This window comes from Homarus americanus, unplaced genomic scaffold (genome assembly GCF_018991925.1).
Source record: "Homarus americanus isolate GMGI-L3 unplaced genomic scaffold, GMGI_Hamer_2.0 scaffold37032, whole genome shotgun sequence".
NCBI classification, from domain to species: domain Eukaryota; kingdom Metazoa; phylum Arthropoda; class Malacostraca; order Decapoda; family Nephropidae; genus Homarus; species Homarus americanus.
In genome coordinates, this window is record NW_024731852.1 from 6,863,137 (window position 1) to 6,883,993 (window position 20,857).

Below are 20,857 nucleotides of genomic sequence, written 5' to 3' on the forward strand. Positions count from 1 at the left end.
AGAATCCTGAACCTTTTATCAAAGAATGGCTGAAGCACCTCAGGACTACAATGGACACATTAAAAATATATTGAAATCCCCAAGACTTACTTAATGAACATTGTGTCGTGTAGTCACTGCTTTAGATATGTGTGTAAGAGAACATTAATACTGTAGATTGTAAGTTTAGGCTGCATTGTACTAAAAGATTACATGTATTAAGTGAGTGAAAAGACATTGCATTAGACCTGTAGAAAAATGTTTACCCGGTAAGTGATTTTTTATTAAAGGGTATTTCTTAAAATGTGTGTATGGCAGAACGTCACTAATTTGTAATTTTTTTTAGTACAATACTGTACAGGTACTAATGGCAAATGTAGACATATAATATCTGGAAATTTTGCACGGAGAGGCATTGCTTTATTTTATACAGCATTACTTGATTTACTTAATGGCCACCCACAAGAGGTGGCCAATGCCAAAGGAAGGAGGCCAATGACCGGTGTAGGATGTAGACATTGGCATGATAATGAAATTTTAGTGCAGCCTATGAACAAGAAAAAAAAGTTGCCATTACACTGCTGATTCGGGGTTAGAGAACTACAAGGGGTCACAGCTTAAGGTTGAAGAAGACACAAGTCCAGAAAACTGTGAGGGCAAACCTTTTTGGAGTGAGAATTGTGAACTCTTGGAATAATCTGCCAGAGAGTGTTGTGATGGCACCAAGTGTGAGCTCATTCAAGGCCAGACTAGACCAACACTGGAGCAGGTTCTGATATATTCAGGAGCCAGTGCATTCCCAGTATCTGCCAACAGTGCGTATCAGAGACTTGACCGACCGCCCAAGCGGCTAACGAGCCGATCAGTGGCGAAGAGGATAAAAGTAAAAGTACAGTAAAAAGTCACTGGGACAGAACCATTAGTATTCTGGGACAGCCTCTGTCAATCTGTGAAATGGTTGCTCAGTCAGGTACAAAGCTATGTAATTCTAGAACAAAATCACTAGGACAATTATTGCCATATTTGGACAGAACCACTTTAATTCTATGACTCACTACTACTTTGTGACAATCGGTTATTCTGTGACAACCAGTGTTACTTTGTGCTAACCACTGATATGGGGAAGTCACTGGTATTCTGGGACAGAACCACCATCATTCTTGGACAGAACCACTATCATTCTTGGACAGAACCACCATCATTCTTGGACAGACCACCATCAGTCTGGGACAGAACCACCATCATTCTGGGACAACCACCATCATTCTGGGACAGAACCACTATCATTCTTGGACAACCACCATCATTCTGGGACAGAACCACTATCATTCTTGGACAACCACAATCATTCTGGGATAGAACCACCATCATTCTTGAACAGAACCACAATCATTCTTGGACAGAACCACAATCATTCTGGGACAGAACCACTATCATTCTTGGACAGAACCACCATCATTCTTGGACAACCACTTATATTGTGAAACAGAAAGCCATTCATTTTATTTTAAAACTTAGTTACTTCTTCTACAAGGTTATTACACCATTCTGGAAATTATCAATGACACCAGAGTTCAATTTAATTTACAATATTTTGTTTAGTTTTCATATATCTTTATTAGATGAAATGTGTTTGTTGGTGTATACAAATTGCAGGAAAAAAAAAGATCAGACAGACGAACATCCAACTTAAATGACGTCATATAAAAATAAAGCTGTGATTGGCTGAGCCGAGGGATGGATCAGCTGTTTAGTGTTTACGCAACAGTTCACGAGGTCAGTTGTGTTGTGGTAGGCAGTGTAGGTATACTGTATCACATGAAAGTTGTGTCCCCCCCTGTTATAAAAATAAATCAAATGAAGTGATTGTGCTAGTTATTGGCTGAACTATATATAGTGGTAATAGTTCAATGGATATCTCATATTTTTTTTTACCCAAGATAAAAGCTTATGTAATTCCTGTATATTTAAGTTTCCTTGGCTTTTATGGTTAATTATATGTTTCTGAAGTATTGGTATGTGCTTGACTCGACCAATCAGGAAGTTTTAAACAAAATAAATAAATAAAGATATGTCACTGGATGAATAACCAATGTGTTCAAATTCAAAAGAAAAAGCAGCAGCTTAGCTTAAAAGAACAAGGGTCTGGGTTACCTTACGACCTGACAAAAAATATCAAGACAAGAAATCAAGAAAATTTATCTCTAACCTTAAGAATAATCCAAATTGGATATAGGAATTGCATTTTTGGTAATCTAATTTTTCACTAGTTGTGCCCATAAAGACGCTCCATGCCCATGATCTACTTTATGTCACCACTTCTGCACAGTGGAATGCTTTCCAGCCAGCAGCTGATCGTTCTTTCCTTGTGATCCTACCTAATCAAACCTAACCTAACCTAGCATGTAGGGAGAGAGATAGGGTGTATCAAGTTATGAAAGTATCTCCTCCTGTTACCCACTTCTCTTTCATTAGTTCTAGGAATCGTTGTAAGGTTATTCTTTGTGGGTCCAAGTGGAATTTTATAAAAAGAAACCGCTGACCTGACTAACTTCTGCACTCCCTCTTTTTCTCCTCTCTTCCAACCTGATAACTCAATAGCCAACTGTTCCTCTAATAAAGCCAATCACTTTAGCACCTAATTCTCCTCTAACTCCACCATAGACGATTCCAACTCTATTCCTCCTACTGAACCTATGCACTTTCCTATAATCTCCACTCATAAGGTTGTTGGTGTGTTATCCAGTTTGGATGCGAGTAAGGCGCATGGACCGGACGGAATACCCCCTCGTGCTCTGAGGGAATGTGCTGAAATTCTGGCCCCTGTGCTTGCTTGCCTCCTCTGCCTTTGCCTCAAAACCCAACTTTTTCCTTCTTGGAGGCATGCCTCGGCTCAGCCCATCCCGAAGATGGGTGACCATTCTAATCCCTCTTAACTATCACCCCATTGCCCTAACTTCATTCCTTTCTAAGATTTTCGAAACTATCTTAAACTCATTTTCTCCGTCACCTTGAATGCCTTTTTCTTCTGGCGGATCATCAGTATGGCTTTCATCAAACGAGATCTACTGGTGATCTGCTCTCCTACTGCACCCATCTTTGGTCATCCTCTCTTAGGGATTATGGGGAAACTTTTGTCATGGTCCTTGACATCTCCAAAGCATTTAACAGGGTATGGCACAAATCTTTGCTTTCTAAACATCCCTCTTATGGTTTCCCTCCCCCACTTTGTTCTTCCTTGAGAACTGATCTATGGCAGTTGCTGTTGAGGGATCGACCTCTCGCTCTTTCTCTACCAATAGTGGTGTTCCACAGGGTTCTGTTCTTTCACCTACTCTCTTCCTTCTTTTTATCAATGATTTACTTCACATTACGACTAATTCTATCCATTCTTACGCTGATGATTCTATTCTTCACTCGTCTTCACATTTTTCCCTTCCCCCTAATTCTCAAACTAAATCTGTTTCTAGAGCTGATATAATTTCATCTATCAATGCAGATCTGTGCAGCATCTCCAAATGGGGAGGTAGAAACTTGGTTAAATTCAATAGTAATAAAACACAGTACAGTATTTACCAATTACACTTTCCAAAATAGAAGATCTCCGACCATTCTCATTTTAGGATGCAATTATTCTGCCAAATTCTAAAGTAGATATGCTAGGCCTCACCATTTCCTCTAATATGTCATGGAAGCCCCACATCCACAACATTGCTAAAGCTGCCTTATTCTTACCTAATACAGTATACGTTTTTCAGGATGCAACAGAGTACATTATTGCGGACACACCAGCTGGTTCACCGGTGGGGCCAGAGCTGTGGCAATTGTTCACCAATTCTACAATATTTTGTGCAGTATCCCTTACACTTCTCTGCTGCAATTGCTCTCTTTGCCAATATACACACTTGGAAGTCAGTCACCAAAGGCAAAGAAACAAGTGAACTAAGGAAAGATGAGAAGTTAGATTCAATCATATACCAGTTTCAGAAGACACTGTTAAAAGTAAAGGACAAAAAAATTGGGTACTCTAATATACAAGGCTCTCAGACTGTTACACTGCCAGTTGCATATAATTTGAAAAATAAGAGATGTAAGGGACCACTTGGTAGCCTTTACAATAGTAAAAATGATAATATTAACCATACTGACACTCCTATTAACTGTAGCATAGAAACTATAAATGCTACAAAACATTCAGGAAACAAGAAGCAGTTAGATATAGTAAGCACACCAGATGAAAAAGAATATTTACATTATTCTAGAGAAAAAAGATTTATAGAAAATTCTGCATATAAAGATGAAAGAAACAGTGAACTAGCTGTTGTTGCACCCATAGATGATACAAAAAGTGATTTACAAAAAAGAAAAGTAACTGTTTATGGGGAAGGTGTACAAGATCACCCACTTCAACCCTTGGTCCGGCCAAAGATTCTTACTTGTGAAGAACAGTCTCTTGTTCATGATCTTCTGGGATCTGTACAACACACCAAAAAAATAACAGCAATAGAAACTTTTACCAGACAGAATGTTCAGCCACCCTTTGCTGTGTTGCAACAATTATGTGCTTGGGCTGGTAAATCTGACCAGGTGGGTGTGATTCATAAGGTGCAGAAGCTTATCCAAAAGATTTATCCTGACGAGTATCACCAGCATTTGGGCTTCAAGTATTACCATGCAAGGTATGTTAAGCAATTTATTTATTTTTTCTCTGGAGGATGGGAGTAAGCTGGGATTGGCTATTATTGCTAGCACAATTTTATAACCACAATTACTGTACTTTATAAAGACTGAACTCATAGATTCAAGAAATGTACATGTATTCCTCGTTTAGCATTAATTCAGTTTAACAAAAAAAAATTTGACACCCTTTCTCACTAAGTTAGGTCAAATTTTATTTTAGCTGTAGCTTGACTTATTGGGAAGGGGAAAAACTGGGGATGAGGTGGCCTGTAAGATGGCATATTGCCTTGTTACATGTAATGAAACTATATATAAATTGTGGAATAATCATTACAATACTCTAATGGGGTCTATAATTCAGAAAATACTGTATGATTTAAAACTATTAAATAAGAAAATGAAGATCCAAGGTGTGTATGTATATGAAGTGAACGTATTTGTGGAGGCAGAGGGCTGGAACTGTTCATGAGCCCACCTGTGCTTCCTGACTCCCTCCCCTAATGTGACATCATGGCATACACGCAGCACGACAATAGGCACACGTCTCTGAGTCAATTGAGTGACTTCCCAGCTGAACTGTGTCCCATCACCCAGAGGAAGGTTTGGGTGTGGAATGGGGTATTTTTTGTACATAAAATATGTGCTGTTGTATTTTATGATTTGCTATATATCAATTTTATTTTGTATCCAATTTTTGTACGTTTTTTATGTATGCAATTTTAAATTTGTTCGAATTAGTGTAACTTTTTGCTTACTAAATCATTTAACTCTGAACCACATCGTTTATATAGAAGTTTGGTGTTAATAAATCACTCATTTAATTTCAAAACTGTTTACTGTATAATAAATTAATTTATTATTATTATGTCTGACAGTGATATCTCCATTATCTGGAACAGTTGGTGCAGAGCACTTCCGAGAATTAAGAGATTTCCGGGTAACAAGATGACTCTCTCAAAGCCGGAAATAATCTCTCATCCCCGGAATTTTCCGGGTAACGGAAAAATATTCTTGGAAGCTCCAGAAATTGCGCATTACATCATTTCTTAAACTCAGAAAAATATCCCCCATCCCCAGTATACTGTAAACACTTTTTATGTCTTAACATTGCCTTAACAGTATTCTTGGCTGATTGTATCCTGGTTCAGTATTGTACAGTACTGCACAACAGAGATCGTATGTGAAAGCAGCAGTGAGTGAGCAAACAAGCTTCCACAATGGTAGCAGACAGTGAACTAAAAGTGTCATGATGCTAGAGCTTGAGGAGATAGGCTGCAAGATACATCAGCCAATCATGGGCATCCCATGCAGTCACATGCCAGGAGTAGCCAATTGTAGCTTAAAGGCACTCTGAGCCTACACACCCACGTGCTCGGCATGTGTTGGCATATGATGCAATCTCCAAATTCGTTTGAATGCCCAGAATGGAGAAATTTTTTTTGGAATGCTTATTTTTTTCTCCAGGTAATGGAAAATTCCGGGGCTCAAAGATTCCAACTAATGGGGAGATTATTACAGTATACTGTATGTCAATGGAAGAAATAAAAAATATTGAAGTGCATGGAAAGTTTTACAGAATTTACAGAATGGCTAAGAAGACCAATACTTTGAATTATGGGGCGATGGTGAATAAAGGCTCTTGTGGGGTATGAGCATGTGAGGAAGATGCCAGAGAGTTTGAAGGTTAAGAAGGTGCAGTATTTTATCAGGTTTACTATGTTGGAGACATACTGTATGACGTCATGGGAGGGTAGGATGTAACATTGCATGAATGGGAGAGGGAATCAAAGGGAAGAGGGAGCAAAGGAAATATATGGTGGTGGGTAGTATGGAAGTATTTTATTTTTTCCACCATCTCAGAATGCAGAGAGGTGTTCCTGTTAATATTTTACATTCCTCTAGTTAAAATGGCTTTACGGGCTAAGAATGTAGGTTATAACGTGTTGACAGCTACAAGATACAGTGCTTGCTGATTACCAATCATTGTTTCCCACAGTGCTTTATGTTATGCCGGTGATGTCAGGGAAGGGTTGGAGGAACTCACCCAGCTGTACAGCAGCCAACCTCAGGGACAAAAGAAGATCAAGGACACTGTCACCTTCATCATTTACCACATTATTAATTCCAATAATGAAGACCATGAAAAACTGGTAAAACTGCTTCTATTTTTAACTGTAGGGGAATTTGACTTTAAATTCACCTCATGATTTTTATACAGTTGAGGTGCTTAATTTGTGTTGGAATGCACCAGAACTGTGTTCTGACACTTTTATTATGCATGATAAAGTTGTAAATGTAACACAATTCAATAAAAACTGTCATCGGTACTACTGTCTGTATACAGTACAGTACAGTACTGTATATTTCTTGGCAATAAGTGTCTTGCTAGTTCCACTGGCTTGGTCTGCTTCTTTGCAGCAGCTATCTTTGGCTCACTAGAGCTCCACCACTTATTATTATACAAATTAAGGGTTTTTGGAAATACAGTTCATAATTCAGGAGATGTATTTCTGAGATATACATGAGGATAAATGACTCCATGATTACAGTATACTGTATTACCCGCCTAACGGTTTCACTTAAGCGCTTTTATCATATAATGTGTGCCTCGCCAGAGCTGAACTTTCACTTAACACGGATTTTTTCCACATATACGCGGTGAGTGTCCGGCTCGAGACGCTATTTTTAGATTTGCCCCACCCGCCACCCTGCCTGACTGCCTGTTTTAGCTCATAAAATTCATACAAATTACCCGGCCAGAATATAATTTACATTGCTGGAATTCTTATAATTTGGTGATCATTTTGAATATAAACATCATATATTTTGCATTAAACATACAATTTTTAGATAAAAATTTTTCTCTAGGTAACTATGTTATCTTTTGTGCAAAATATATGACATTTATATTCAAAATATTCCTGGTCTTACAAGGAATCCAGCAATGTCAATTATATTATCCTAACTTTAGTTTGAGGTATTATTTATTAAAATTTAGTGGTTATCCCACACATCTCCTTGGGACGGGGGGTGGGGGGGAGGGAGGGACCGACCGACCATCTGTTACCCTGTGAAGAATTATTATTTTTTTTTATTAACTGAAGATATTTGTTTTAGCTCATAAAATTCATACAAATTACCCAGTCAGAATATAATTTACATTGCTGGAATTCTTATAATTTGGTGATCATTTTGAATATAAACATCATATATTTTGCATTAAACATACAATTTTTAGATAAAATTTTTTCTCTAGGTAACTATGTTATCTTTTGTGCAAAATATATGACATTTATATTCAAAATATTCCTGGTCTTACAAGGAATCCAGCAATGTCAATTGTATTATCCTAACTTTAGTTTGAGGTATTATTTATTAAAATTTAGTGGTTTTCCCCCAAAAATTTCTCTGAGAGGGAAGAGCCAGTGAGTGTACTGTAGTGTGAGAAGAGGGGGAGGGAGTTGAGTCCATTATTTGAATGGACATTAACTTGGCGACTGTATTTCTCTATTTCTCTTAAGTATTAATTGTGTGCATGTACCATCATAAAATTAAGATGTTATTTTTACTACAACATAGGTATGTGCCTTCAAAAAGTGGAGTTTGGGGGTCGGGCGGTTTCTATTGGAATTAATCCCATATGTTCTGTTGTTCCTTAACTCGATTTCACTTAACGGGACCCTCTGGGTTCAATTGACCGCGTTAAGTGGGGAAACTAATACTGTAGTGTCATTACCCCATAGTTTCAAAGGTATACCACATAATTGGGTAGGGGAGGACTGCAACAAGTCTATGGATAAAAAACACCCCTGGAGTTTTCGAATGTGTATGGCAGTCACTTTTGGGATGGGCTGAAGCCTGCAGTTAGTACGAGCTGGAACTTTAAACATTTACTGTAAAATCCCTATCAGACTGTGTATGATTGTAAATATAGTAAATTGTACTAGCAACGCTGAATACAGTATAACTGTCATGTGTTATAACTCTGACACTATGTGCTACATATTGGTATGTCTCAGGAATACACCCCAAGAATTCTGAAACATATTTCCAAAACACCCTGTATATTCGTTTATATTCAGTTGGTCACATTAAATTTTGAATATTTTTTCTTTTCAGTTAGTACTTTTGTTGAGTTATCCTTAGATTCCATTAAAGTCTGTCTTTTTTACAGTGTGATTTATTAAGTATTGTTATTACTGTATTGTATAATAGCTACCCTCCCTCCCTCCTTCCGTGGCTCCACTCTTCAGACCATGTTAGACACTGACTGTGGGTATTTTAACTAAGTTATCTCATAGACCACTTATCTCTTTATCATAACAGTAAAATGAGATTTCATGCTTTACTCCTCCATTTCTAGCTCCACACTGACTTTGTAGACTGTCCACCTTAACACAGTACTGTACTAAATACTGTAGTACTCTAATTTGAGGTATGATTTATAATATATTTAGCTTTTTGATGTACAGTACAGGTACATTACTTTTATTTTGATAGTCTTTATTATGTTAAAAAAAAATATATTATTGAAGTATAATTTTGTATACCCGGTATGTACAAACAGTAAGGGTGGTGTACAATGAAAGAAAAAAGTCGTGTCGTGAAATTTGGTGAAAACATATGCCGAAGGGCTAAACTTTTGGTGTGCTCTGCCTTGTGATAGAGGGGTTCACATAATGTTTCACGAGCTATATTTAATCTTGGGACAAAACCGCGACACGACTTTTGTCTTTGATTGTACATCATTGATTTATAAAGCAATTGAGCAATGATAAGAAAACCATAATGTTATCTTGGAGAGTTAGGTAAGAATATGTAAGGTTAGGTTAGTGGTAGAGTAATTAATAATAAGATGAAAGAATTGGGGAAGCTAATCTGCATGTGATTCAAACATTCATTAAATAAATAGATTATGTAAAAAGAATCTTGAGATTATTTGTAATCTATTCATCTATCATAGCAAAGGTATTTGAAAACAAGTATTGTACAGTATAACAAGCTAGTTAGTGCCATATCTCCTGTCTTACAGGTTTTCAACTTTGTTAATAACCTGGCTGTAGGCCAGGGGCAGTTAAGCCCAGCTCTCTCCTTGTGGTGTGCCTGTTTCTCCAGTTCACTTTACAGACTTCAGGTGGTAAGTGTCCTCTTTAATTGGCATTTCAAATTCTTTTTTAAAACAGCTAATTGATCTAGAATCACAAATAATATCTTTATTTTTTTGTTCATGTACATAATGGATATGATCCTATAAATTCTTAAACTTTATATACAAAATATACAGTACAGGTATTCCCCAATATGCAAAGGGGTTGTATTCCTGGAAATCCATTCATTAAGTGACAAAGAAATGGGAGAGCCCATGTGCTGTACTGTACTGCATTATCTTATACAGGTGCCTAGAAATTGCTGTGCACTTCTTAATTAAACTTCGTATCTTAGATGTCAGAAGTGCTGCTGGAGAGACATCCTGGACTCATTAGAATGCTGGAACGTAAACTTGACAACATGGTGAGGCGAGCAGCCTGGGATGGTGATGATGAGCTCTTACATAGAATTTTACAGCTGACACTTCACTACAAACTCTCTAAAAAGATATCATCTGTCACTAGTACCCTTCTGCAGCTTCAGTGTAAGTTGGTTTTACAGTGTACGTATTTAGTTCTACCATGTTTTATGTAATGTACTTAATATCATCTTTCCCTTGGCAGTAAGTCAGTACAGGTTGGACCTCGCTAATCTGGGAAGCTTGGGACCAGACCAGTACCGGATTATCAAAAATTCTGAACCATCAAAGCTGAGGTTAAAAAAGGACAAAATAATCCATAAAATGTACTATTACTGTCTAATTTCATCAGCATAGACACCATTTATAAAATAGTTAATCTCACATGCTTACCGTATGTTTTGCCACATTACAATCACTTCCACTGCTTGCTGGTCTCTTAGGAGGCATATTCAGGGGTAAATTATAAGTGTATAAAGGTAAAATAGTGGCAACAGCCACTAGAAGTGAGCTATGACACTGTCCCGAACCATCGAAGCTGCTGGACTATCGGGTCCCAGATTAGCGGGTCCAACCTGTATGGTCACAAATTTTTGCACCTTTATTCCCTTGGCAGAGTTCATCTTTCTACAATTACCATTATTGTACATTTTTGTGTATATTCATTTGTATACCTGTATATAAATACAATACAGTAGACCCTCACCAACCATGGACTTCCCATCTGCGGTTTCCTTGTAACCACAGTTTTTACTTTGTACAGGGTATACTATTTCACCAACCATGCCATTGAATTTTGATTATCTGCGAATTAGTGTGGCATCTTTATACCTCTGCAGTCTAATGCATTCCTCTGTAAATATGAGGAATAAATAAAAACACAGGGGTCCCCGGGTTACGAACGGATTCCGTTCCTGAGGACGTAGTATACTGTACACATGCTATGTGTATACTGTACTTACTAAACAAAGTTTAAAATCCCACTATATCATAGCCTAAGTCCTTATATACATCTAAAATCACTTAATTTAAGAGAAAGGAAAAACAGAATGACAAAATACAGTAAATGAAAGTAAAAAAAGTCATCAGGTAAATAAATTACTGTAAATTTACAGTTTAACCTCGTTTGTATCGGCGGGCATTCCTAAGTCGGGGACCCCCCGTAATTTCACTAAGGACATGGGAGACAGGAGCGCACTTCCCGCACCTGCTATCCCCTTCCATAATTGTGGGCTAACTCCCACAGACGTAAGAAATGTTTATTCTCTTTATGATTTTGACCTTATGATAATCATTTATTTTATTATATATTTTCTTTACAGATTCTGTATGAACAATTGTGTGTTCATGTAACAGTAACAACAACAACAAAAATTTAAATAAAATTATGTTATATACTACAGTATGTACCAGAAAATAATAGTTGAAAAATAACAATAACACAACTTGGCCTGGTACGGGTAGATCTTAGGGGATTTAGCTACAGGGACAGTCTAACTTGGCTACTTGCCAAGTCCGCATATACGTTAACTTCACACACATACGCACCGATGATCTTCATTTTTTCTTATTTTATAGTAAGATGCCACCTCCACAGAGATGTACTGTAATTATTATTTAATTTATATTAAGATATTTATATGTCCAGTATTTGACTCAATTTGAATTAAATGCACAATACAGGTACGTACAGGGTATTGTTTTCTGGAAAGAACAGACATCATTGTTAGACTTTGACGAGTGTTATGCGGGACCATGGTACCTAACTCCCTATTTCCCATAAGCCTTTCGTCTTGCCAACAGCAGATTTGCCAACCATGGGATTTTTCAGGAACCTAACCCCCGTGATTCACGAGGGACTACTGTATGCACACTTAAATTGTCAGTCTTCCCATCTCACATTAAAATTCAAGTGTAACACATATTAAGAACTTAAATTGAGCCATGTCAGCAGTAATGTCTTCAGTGTAGAGAACAACTTTCTGGAGGGATCATAATACAGTACGTAATCATAGTATGGTCCATTTGGAAGTTACCCCAACTAAAAGTGACAACCTTAGTTTAATAAAGTATAAATCTTATGGTTTTCCTGTTGTATAACAGTAGCTGTTGGTAAGAGTGCATACAGTATTAGAAATGTTTATGAGTACTGTATTATGATAATTTGGTGAACTTTTAAACACTGTACTTGTTAGACAAGAATATATTATTTCTTTAGTATTCTTAAATAGGTGAGGTGACAAAGAGGTCAGAGCACAAAATTTTCTTTCTTAAGCAATTGCTGTGTAAGGCCAGAATGACAGCAGATTAAAATTGGGAAACTTTATTACCATAACAGGTGACATTGGAGATCTTCACGGAGCAGATGAAACCATTAAGTTCGCCCAGCGTGTGGGAGTGAGGTTGACACCATCAACAGTTCAGAGGTTTTTGGCTTTACTCAACCACCACAGACGTCCTGCTCCACTCTATCTCCTTGCCCTCAAATATGGTCCATCTCCACCAAAGACATCAGTCCCTAAACCACCTAAATTTAAGTATAAATTTTGAGAGTAAATTATTCTTTCTTAAGATTTGTTTTTTCTCTGCTCCTGAATACATTATCTTCTTCATACCCAAAATGAAAATACTGTACTGTAGGTGATGTGTTACTGTTACTTCATCTCATGTTATTTGGTGAGCAGACACAATTTAACAATTAAAAATAATTTTCATTGACTTGTACATCAAACTTAATTAATATTCTTCTATTGAAGAACTTTAATGAGTTTACCTTAATTTAGTGTTTCACTTACCGGTAAGTTCTGAAGTACAGTACTTCAAAACATTTGGCAATCACAAACATTTTAAATGTTTTTTTCTGGATGGTAAGTAGTACTGTACTGTATATAAGTGTCCTGGCTATATTTGGAACTAATGACCGTATGTTATGTTAAGAACTAATTAGGGGCTCCTAAAGTACTCCCCAGACCACCATTAGTATACTAAAAGTTTTTCAAGTCTTTAATTTTATGGGATATCCCATAAATTTTGGGGATGTTCCAATATATTAATATTAAGGGTGCAGGGTCATGGCCTTTGCAAGCCCTATATTTCATAATTGTTATAAAAGATAGTCCTGTACCAGAAAAAAAAATAGAAGAATGTACAGGGGCTGATCTAGGGGAGGGGGGTCCTGGGGGTCCAGAACCCCTCTTTTCATCAAAAAATTCCAGTACTTTTTCTTTAATGCAATACTGTACTCAGGCATTTTTGTATAGTAAAAAGTAATTACTATTAACCTCAGAATATCTCCTAATATCAAGTGCACATGACTTCAAAATACCCTAAAGTGTCCATGATATTGGACAGTTTTCAATTTTTTCTGGGGAGCCTACAGCATCCCCCTAAAACCCTCCAGCTGTGTCGGCTCGCTGTGCTTGCCAGGTTCCCCACCCACAACTTCTTGGACCCCCTCCCTTTTGATATTCCTGGATCCACCCCTGATGTATTGGATATACAGTACTACAGTAAACCCTCGAGAACTCGGTACATATGGGGCTCTGGCCTTGTCAAGTTATCCCAAATTCCGACTTATCGGGGCACTTCCCTCTTCCTACAAAAATACAACAATAACAAATTATTGACCCATATATGTGTACATGTAATTACTAAATGTAAAAAAGTAACACTTACCATCACTGCAGGCAAAGAATGAAGCATCATAAGAGGTGACACATGCATGGTAGGTGACACAGAGGTATGGTAGGTGACACGGAAATCTGATTACTGCATTGGAAAGTTCATACAATTTCGCTTCTAGCAGTGTAAAGTACTTAAAAAGTTGGCTTAGACAATATTGAGTTAGGAGGTTGGCTATCGTAATTTAATATATTCTTAAATGAAAATTAATTGAAGGTTGGAACGCCTCAATAAATCCTGGACCTGCATTTCAAAAGTGGACTCAACAAGTCTTTCAGAAAATGGCTGATTTTAATGGAGAATGATAAAATATAGTGATTATGAGCAGTATAATTGAAGGAACAGTTGTGAAAATTTAAGAGGTAGAGGAAGAAAGCATAATAGACAAATAACTTCTACGGTTCCTTAGATTGTCACTTCACAATCAACAATTAGTGAGAGAAGTATTGTGCATAAATGGTAATTCCATTGCATTCAGCTCATAAAAACATAATAACCCGCTGTAAAATAAAACAAAAGTTACCCAGCAGGCACTAGCTTGATTTTCAGCAGAAAATGTGAGTGGGTTTTTTTTTATTATAGGTTTTGGCTACCTTATTCAATATTCGTATTTCTATAAACGTCAATTTGTATTCATTTTATTTTATTTATTGGAAATATCAACAAATTGATGTTCTCGAGTATAGGATCTCTTGCAAAAATTTGTGATGGGCGAGTTAATATGGAGGACAAGTGTGTCGGTGGCAGTCTATTGTAATTCATTGTTAATTTGTGTTGCGCTTGTTCGCATTATTATAGTGCCTGGTACTAGGAACACCCTGTTTTCACGCCGTCTTACTGAATACACTCTGGAAGTACAAGGTAAGTAATATAATTATGCAAAACTTTAAGAGCCGGCCTAGTCGGTCAGTTGTTGATTCCCAGCGCAGTTGAATTGTAGCGTTATCGCTTACAATAAGTATGTTCGTTACGTAGTGCCGAGTTAATGATTAAACGCTGCTAAGTTGTTTATATTAGAATATTTGGTTAAGATTCGTTTTAACGTCCCCGCTACGTTCTATAGAAAGAGTTAATATTTTGCTATTTGGACTATCGATATAGGTTTCGCTACCTTTCGACATTCTTGGATAGTCATTATTTTGGAGGTAATGTACAAAGTTGAAGTCGCTGACTCGCTGCGTCATTTGTTTGTTTACAACTGACCCGCTTGGTCCAACGGTACTTACTCTCACATCTACTAAAAATGTAAACTTACACCATGATGCTTCAACAAAGTTGCTTTCATTGGTACCAGATATAAAATAGTACTTTCTGTTTAATATGGCTGGGAACAGAACCCCCCGGCTAGGAAGTTAGGTAAGGATTGGTAGGTTTCTTCGGTTGGTTTGGTTAGTTTTATTTGTCTGACATTTTATTATAAAAGGGGATTTTCCAAAGAAAATGAAGGTCAGATTTATACAAAGCCCACCAAAATACTCCAGAAAATTATATTTCCCTGTAAAAACGAAGGGGAAATTATAACGAATCTTTACCGAGAAGATTTTTGGTTATAACCTCAAAGTTGCACCATAAATTAATCTTATAAAAAAGTAGAGGACAAACGAACAAATCACGACTTTTTTTTTAAGATAGTCAGCATCTCGAAGGGAATTAAAGACGTAAACCCAGATAAATTTTTCGTAATATCACACTTCACTAGGCTTAGGATAATTATGCACTTAAAAATGGCTAAATATGCATGCAAATATGCAGTAAAAACTGAGAAAATATGCTCTTAAATATGCGCTTTAAAACAAGTTAATAAATAATAACTACTAAGTTAATAACTCCTTTTCTGTACATTTTCTCAGTATATTTACTTTCCCAGACAGGATGTCGCCGAAGTAGGATTTTTTAAAGAAGAATTAAATACAAAAAACAATATACTGACAAAGTAATTTAATAAACAATACTGAAAAAAGTATTTCTTTCAAGAAAATAGAAGAACAAAAGAGTGTCAGGAGGGAACTGGTGGAGCCCGTGCATCTATACCCTGCCTGGCTGAACACGAACCCATCACGTACAGTTCATGTCCACTGACCAGCCAATCACGGCTCAGCTAACCACAGCCTAAATAAAATGGACATTTATATTTCAAATATCAGTAATTTCTGCCCCAGCGTTGCTGTTATGCTCGCGAATTTTTTGACTCTTGAGGTTGAAGAATGTTTTATCATATTTTGGAATTTTCCAAATATATGCCTTAAAAAACAAAAAATTATGAATATGCACTTTAGCTCAAAAATGGCTTAAATATGCATTTGCATATGTGCATATGCAAATGCATAATTATCCTAAGCCTACACATCACCAACACCAGAGCAAACTACTTCAAGGTCGCCAGGCATCACGCAGAGGGTTATAGACCAGCACAAGCCGCGGGAGCTTCAAAATAACCCTGAAAAAGAACATCAAGAATAATAGAAGGATCCCTTATACATAGACCATTGCCTCCTTCCCCCAGATGGCCACCTCAAGGTAGGGTGGCCATTAAGTAAATTAGGAAATATGGCAAAATCGACATCACTCACCCATCCCGGGCGTCGAACGCTAAGAGTTGAAAAAAGTGTAAGCTAAATTAGTAGTCTGGGTGCTGTTGTTTTTAGGTGACGGTCCACATTGGACGATGCTGAACAAACACTACAAATGTTAGCGAATGAAGCCTGAAGAATATGAAGTAGAAAATAGTCGATGAATGTGAGCGAAAGTACGGCGATGATAGGTTGAAAAGGGGACAGGGAGAAATAAGCGTTAATTTTGATGAAGTTAGAACGCCTGAAGAGTGTTTCAGATTATCAAGGAGTGGATGTGTCCGCCAATGGAACGATGAACAATCAACCAGAGAGGAGAGAATCGTATAATTCTTATCTTAGAAGGCGGCAAAGTCAGGGTAAAACAAGTGAAGAGCGTATAATCTTTTGAGATATGGCAGGAGGGAGAGGGAGACCGTGGCCCTCCTATTTCCGGCCATCCTGAAGCCTAGTGGAAAAAGAAGAAGAAAATACTGTATAATCCACATAATACCGTGCAGTACAGTACTTATAATCTGGCTGGATATATAAACACAAATGGTATGTGAATATTCGACTCGCTGCCAATGCCTAATTCCCTCAGTAAGTTTAGGTTATGCTAGAATAGGTTAGAGTTAGGGTGGTTAATTTTTAGGTGAAATGAACTGGGGTAGTAAATCTTCAGGTGAATCAAATAAAAATATAGGGCACATAAACATACAAGTATACATATATTTCACTGAGTGTTAACGTGATATATATATCCCTGGGGTACCACTTTGTGCATTTCGTGTCATTCACATATCTGTTTTGGGGAGTCATCCTCACACAGCAAGTTCACGTTTCCTGTACTGGCGGACTCGGGTTACTAGCTCTTCCACCACACTCGTATCCACAAATCTTTGTATGTTGAATTATTTTCTTACCTGGGGGCCTGAGAAGTGAGCTCATTGATTTGCGTAAGATATAAGATAAGAATGTGACCTAAATAGAGGTTGACAAAATTGGACAGAGATAGTTGCTAGATGCGTTTTATTGTTCATAGTTATAGTATATAAGAATGTATGAATTATTTTCTTTACTTTATCCTTTTCGCCACTGATCGGCTTGAGAATCTGAAGGTTGGGGTTCCCTTACCTTTGTCTTGTAGCGGGTCTAAAAGAGAGAAAGGGGTTAGAAAATATATACATGCCCAAACATGCATATACTGTACACATGAATCAAAACACACATACTCACTAACAAAGCCAAGCATATATAGATACGCCCCAACAAATACAAAGGAGCACGTACAATATACAGTATACAACTGTTTACAGTTTTACTCACCAATAAACATACATACACTCAGATACACACCAACGCACATACACATCAGCACACACACAATGACACTGCATCTTCGTGTGCTTCCTCGTATTTCTTAGACATTAATCAGAAATTTCAAGCTTCCCCACGCTGTGACGTCATTCTTGACGTCATCGACGACTGCTGGACGCTGGAGATAGGCTGACACCATCCACCAATTTTCTCCTTCGCCCAGTAAGGCGGAAAGTTAATTCTTGAAAAGACTTGGTGCTCGGTATTGTATGGATTTACACCCAAAATAGACTCAGAAGAGAAACTTTGTGAGGAGGATTTTCGGAAAATATAATGGATCTGAAAATGAAAACACTTGAATAGTGAATTAGGAATTTCGATAATAATGTCATGTTATATTCGAAGCCTCTCTTGATTATGTATAAATCAATTCCAATTTTGCCACAGAAAACGTGCTTTTGTTTACACGTTTATATAGAAGCTTTGTCATGAACGGGTAAGAAAGTACAAACCATTTTTCACCTCTGTTACTAATTGTGCTAAGCAGTTTGAATAGTGTGCAAAAGATTGTAACGGAAATAAGATTATGAGTAATGTATTAAGGTATCAACTGTGTAACCATGTACAGTACAATGTATGGTAACTTGGCAGACCTTTATGACGCGTGTGAGTGGAACAAGTTACCGAACATATCTAGACGGTCCGTCCCTCGTAACGATCTTCAGGAGTGAAGTGCTTCCCCATCTGGAGTACTGTCACCCCATCTGGTCCCCGAGATATGCTAGGGACTGTCAGTTGGTTGAAAATGTTCAAAGGAGGGCCACCAAACTGGTGCCTGCACTTCGGCACCTCAGCTACCCTGAGAGATTGGAGCGCCTGAACTTGCTTAGCTTATACTACAGGCGGGCAAGGAGGGACCTAGTTGAGGTGTATAAGCATCTCAGGGGGCACTACTCAGTTGAGTATCCTTACTTGGAGCTGGCGGACGCTCGCCCCACAAGGGGTCACAGCTCAAGATTGAAGAAGCCGCAAGTCCAGAAAACCGTGAGGGCAAACTTTTTCGGAGTGAGAGTTGTAAACTCTTGGAACAATCACCAGAGAGTGTTGTGACGGCACCGAGTGTGAGCTTTCACTGGAGCGGGTTCAGGTACATTCAGGAGCCAGTGCATGCCCAGTATTTGCCAACAGTGCGTGACAGAGACGTGACCGATCGCCCGGGCGGCTAACGAGCCGATCTTTTGGTGAAGAAGATAAATGAAAAGGAAAAGTAATCAGAGACGTGACCGATCGCCCAAGCAGCTAACAAGCCGATCAGTGGCGAAGAGGATAAAAGTAAAAAGTAACTCGAACACGCTAGATAGCTTCAAACATAGGTTGGATGGATATATGAGCGATAGGGGTTGGGTGTAAACGGGACTGCCCAGTATATGGGCCAATAGGCCTGCTGCAGTTTCCTCCATTCTTATGTTCTTATGTATACTATATTCCACTTGCTGTTATACTAAAGGGATTATTTTTATCTCTCCGAATTACAGTATACCCGACAATTATAACTTGTTCTTCATCGTAGTAATAAGTGGAATAACCTGTCCAAATTGATATTAATAGCTGGGAGGCAACAGGAGTTAGGTCTATCGCGAGTTGGTACCTTTAGTGTGAACCCGTGCCCAGTGACCGAATATAATCAGATATACTTGTGATATACCCCAAGGCATCCCTTAGATATACCCCGTGATAAAACATACTAGACATACTCCGTGATATACTCCGGGATATAACCGAATATACCCTATGATACACTACAAGACATACTCCGTAAACACGATGGTTGTGGTGCATAAGTGACGTAAGGAGAAGAAAATGTTATCTGGGTGTTTGTGACTAAGCGATGTAAATGTTGAAATACCCGAGACAAAAATTCTTATTTCACTGACACTCCCCATGACACAGACACTTCCCTAGGCACAGACACTTTCCTAGACACAGACAGTCCCCCAAAATACCCTCCTGACACAAACACTCCCCTAAAACACCTCCCCCCTCCCTCCAGACACAGACACACACACCCCTACACACAGACACTCCCCAGACAGGTACTGAGGTTACACCAATATCTCCCAAGTGGAACCAACGTGAGTAGGGCAGTGAGTCACGTTAGGTTAGTTATGAGGCGAGGAGGTGGGTCTTCCTCCTGCTGATAACAGTGATGGTGGTGATAAGCTTAATTTAGCCTGTTCTGTTTTGTTGTTATCGGTTTTGAGTTTATAATTATTATTATTATTATTATTTGGTGTTGTTGGTTAATCAGTTATAAGTGTTTGTGTTGTTGTAGTGAAGGTGTTGGTGACCTGCGTCCATCCAGAACATCTGTCATAATGTTATATGTTTAGGCAGATAAGAGCGACAGTTTGTTAAGTTGGTGCAATAGGTCCTTGTGGCTGAGAATAATTTGTGGCAACTTTGTTGGTGAGGGAGGGAACTTTGTTATGTTGGTGAAGGAGGGAGCTTCATGAAGCTAAGTGGTGGTGTATTTGGTGGACTGTACAGTACAGTACAGTGCAGTACAATACAATACAGTACAATTCAGTACAGTACAATAGAGTACAGTACACTACAGTACAGTACAATACAGTACAGTACAGTACAATACAGTACAGTACAGTGCAGTACAATACAATACAGTACAATTCAGTACAGTACAATAGAGTACAGTACACTACAGTACAGTACAATACAGTTCAGTGCAGTACAATACATTACAGTACGGTACAGTACAGTACCATACAGTACATTATGGCGCAGTACAGTACAGTACGGCGTAGTACAATACAGTAAAGTACACATCTCTGAGGGTCAGGATGTACAACATTAATTAGCCTGAATTAAGTTTTCTCCCCAGATGTTTAGTTCTGTCGTGTACATTTATCTAATGACTTTAGATAAGACCGCGGACAAGAGTCCCAAGTTAATAATTTACATTACGACGATTGACCTAATTTGTGAGTTATGAAGAGTTAACATCACTTAACATGTCAGTAATGAGGTTATGTTGCTCAGGTCGTCGCCTCTAAGACTGCCAATTTGAGAGCTGGTGAATTTCTCACTGCGCTCCGTAAGTCAGGTAACAAGTTTGAGCAGTCAT

General features: G+C 38.0%; 1 protein-coding gene across 5 annotated transcripts; it reads left to right on the forward strand.

Moving 5' to 3' along the window:
- The first annotated feature begins 832 nt into the window (after positions 1-832).
- Positions 833-12,736, forward strand: LOC121868000. 5 transcript variants are annotated; one of them, XM_042368200.1, is made up of 6 exons: positions 833-1,783; positions 3,738-4,658; positions 6,656-6,809; positions 9,692-9,796; positions 10,102-10,291; positions 12,504-12,736. In XM_042368200.1, exons 2-6 carry the CDS (start codon positions 3,739-3,741, stop codon positions 12,713-12,715), a joined length of 1,581 nt encoding a protein of 526 aa, XP_042224134.1. In that variant the 5' UTR covers positions 833-1,783; position 3,738; the 3' UTR covers positions 12,716-12,736. The 5 variants fall into 5 exon arrangements, with proteins under 5 accessions (XP_042224134.1, XP_042224133.1, XP_042224135.1 ...); XM_042368199.1 differs by having other exon boundaries at positions 833-1,779; XM_042368201.1 differs by having other exon boundaries at positions 833-1,770.
- Positions 12,737-20,857: the final 8,121 nt, after the last annotated feature.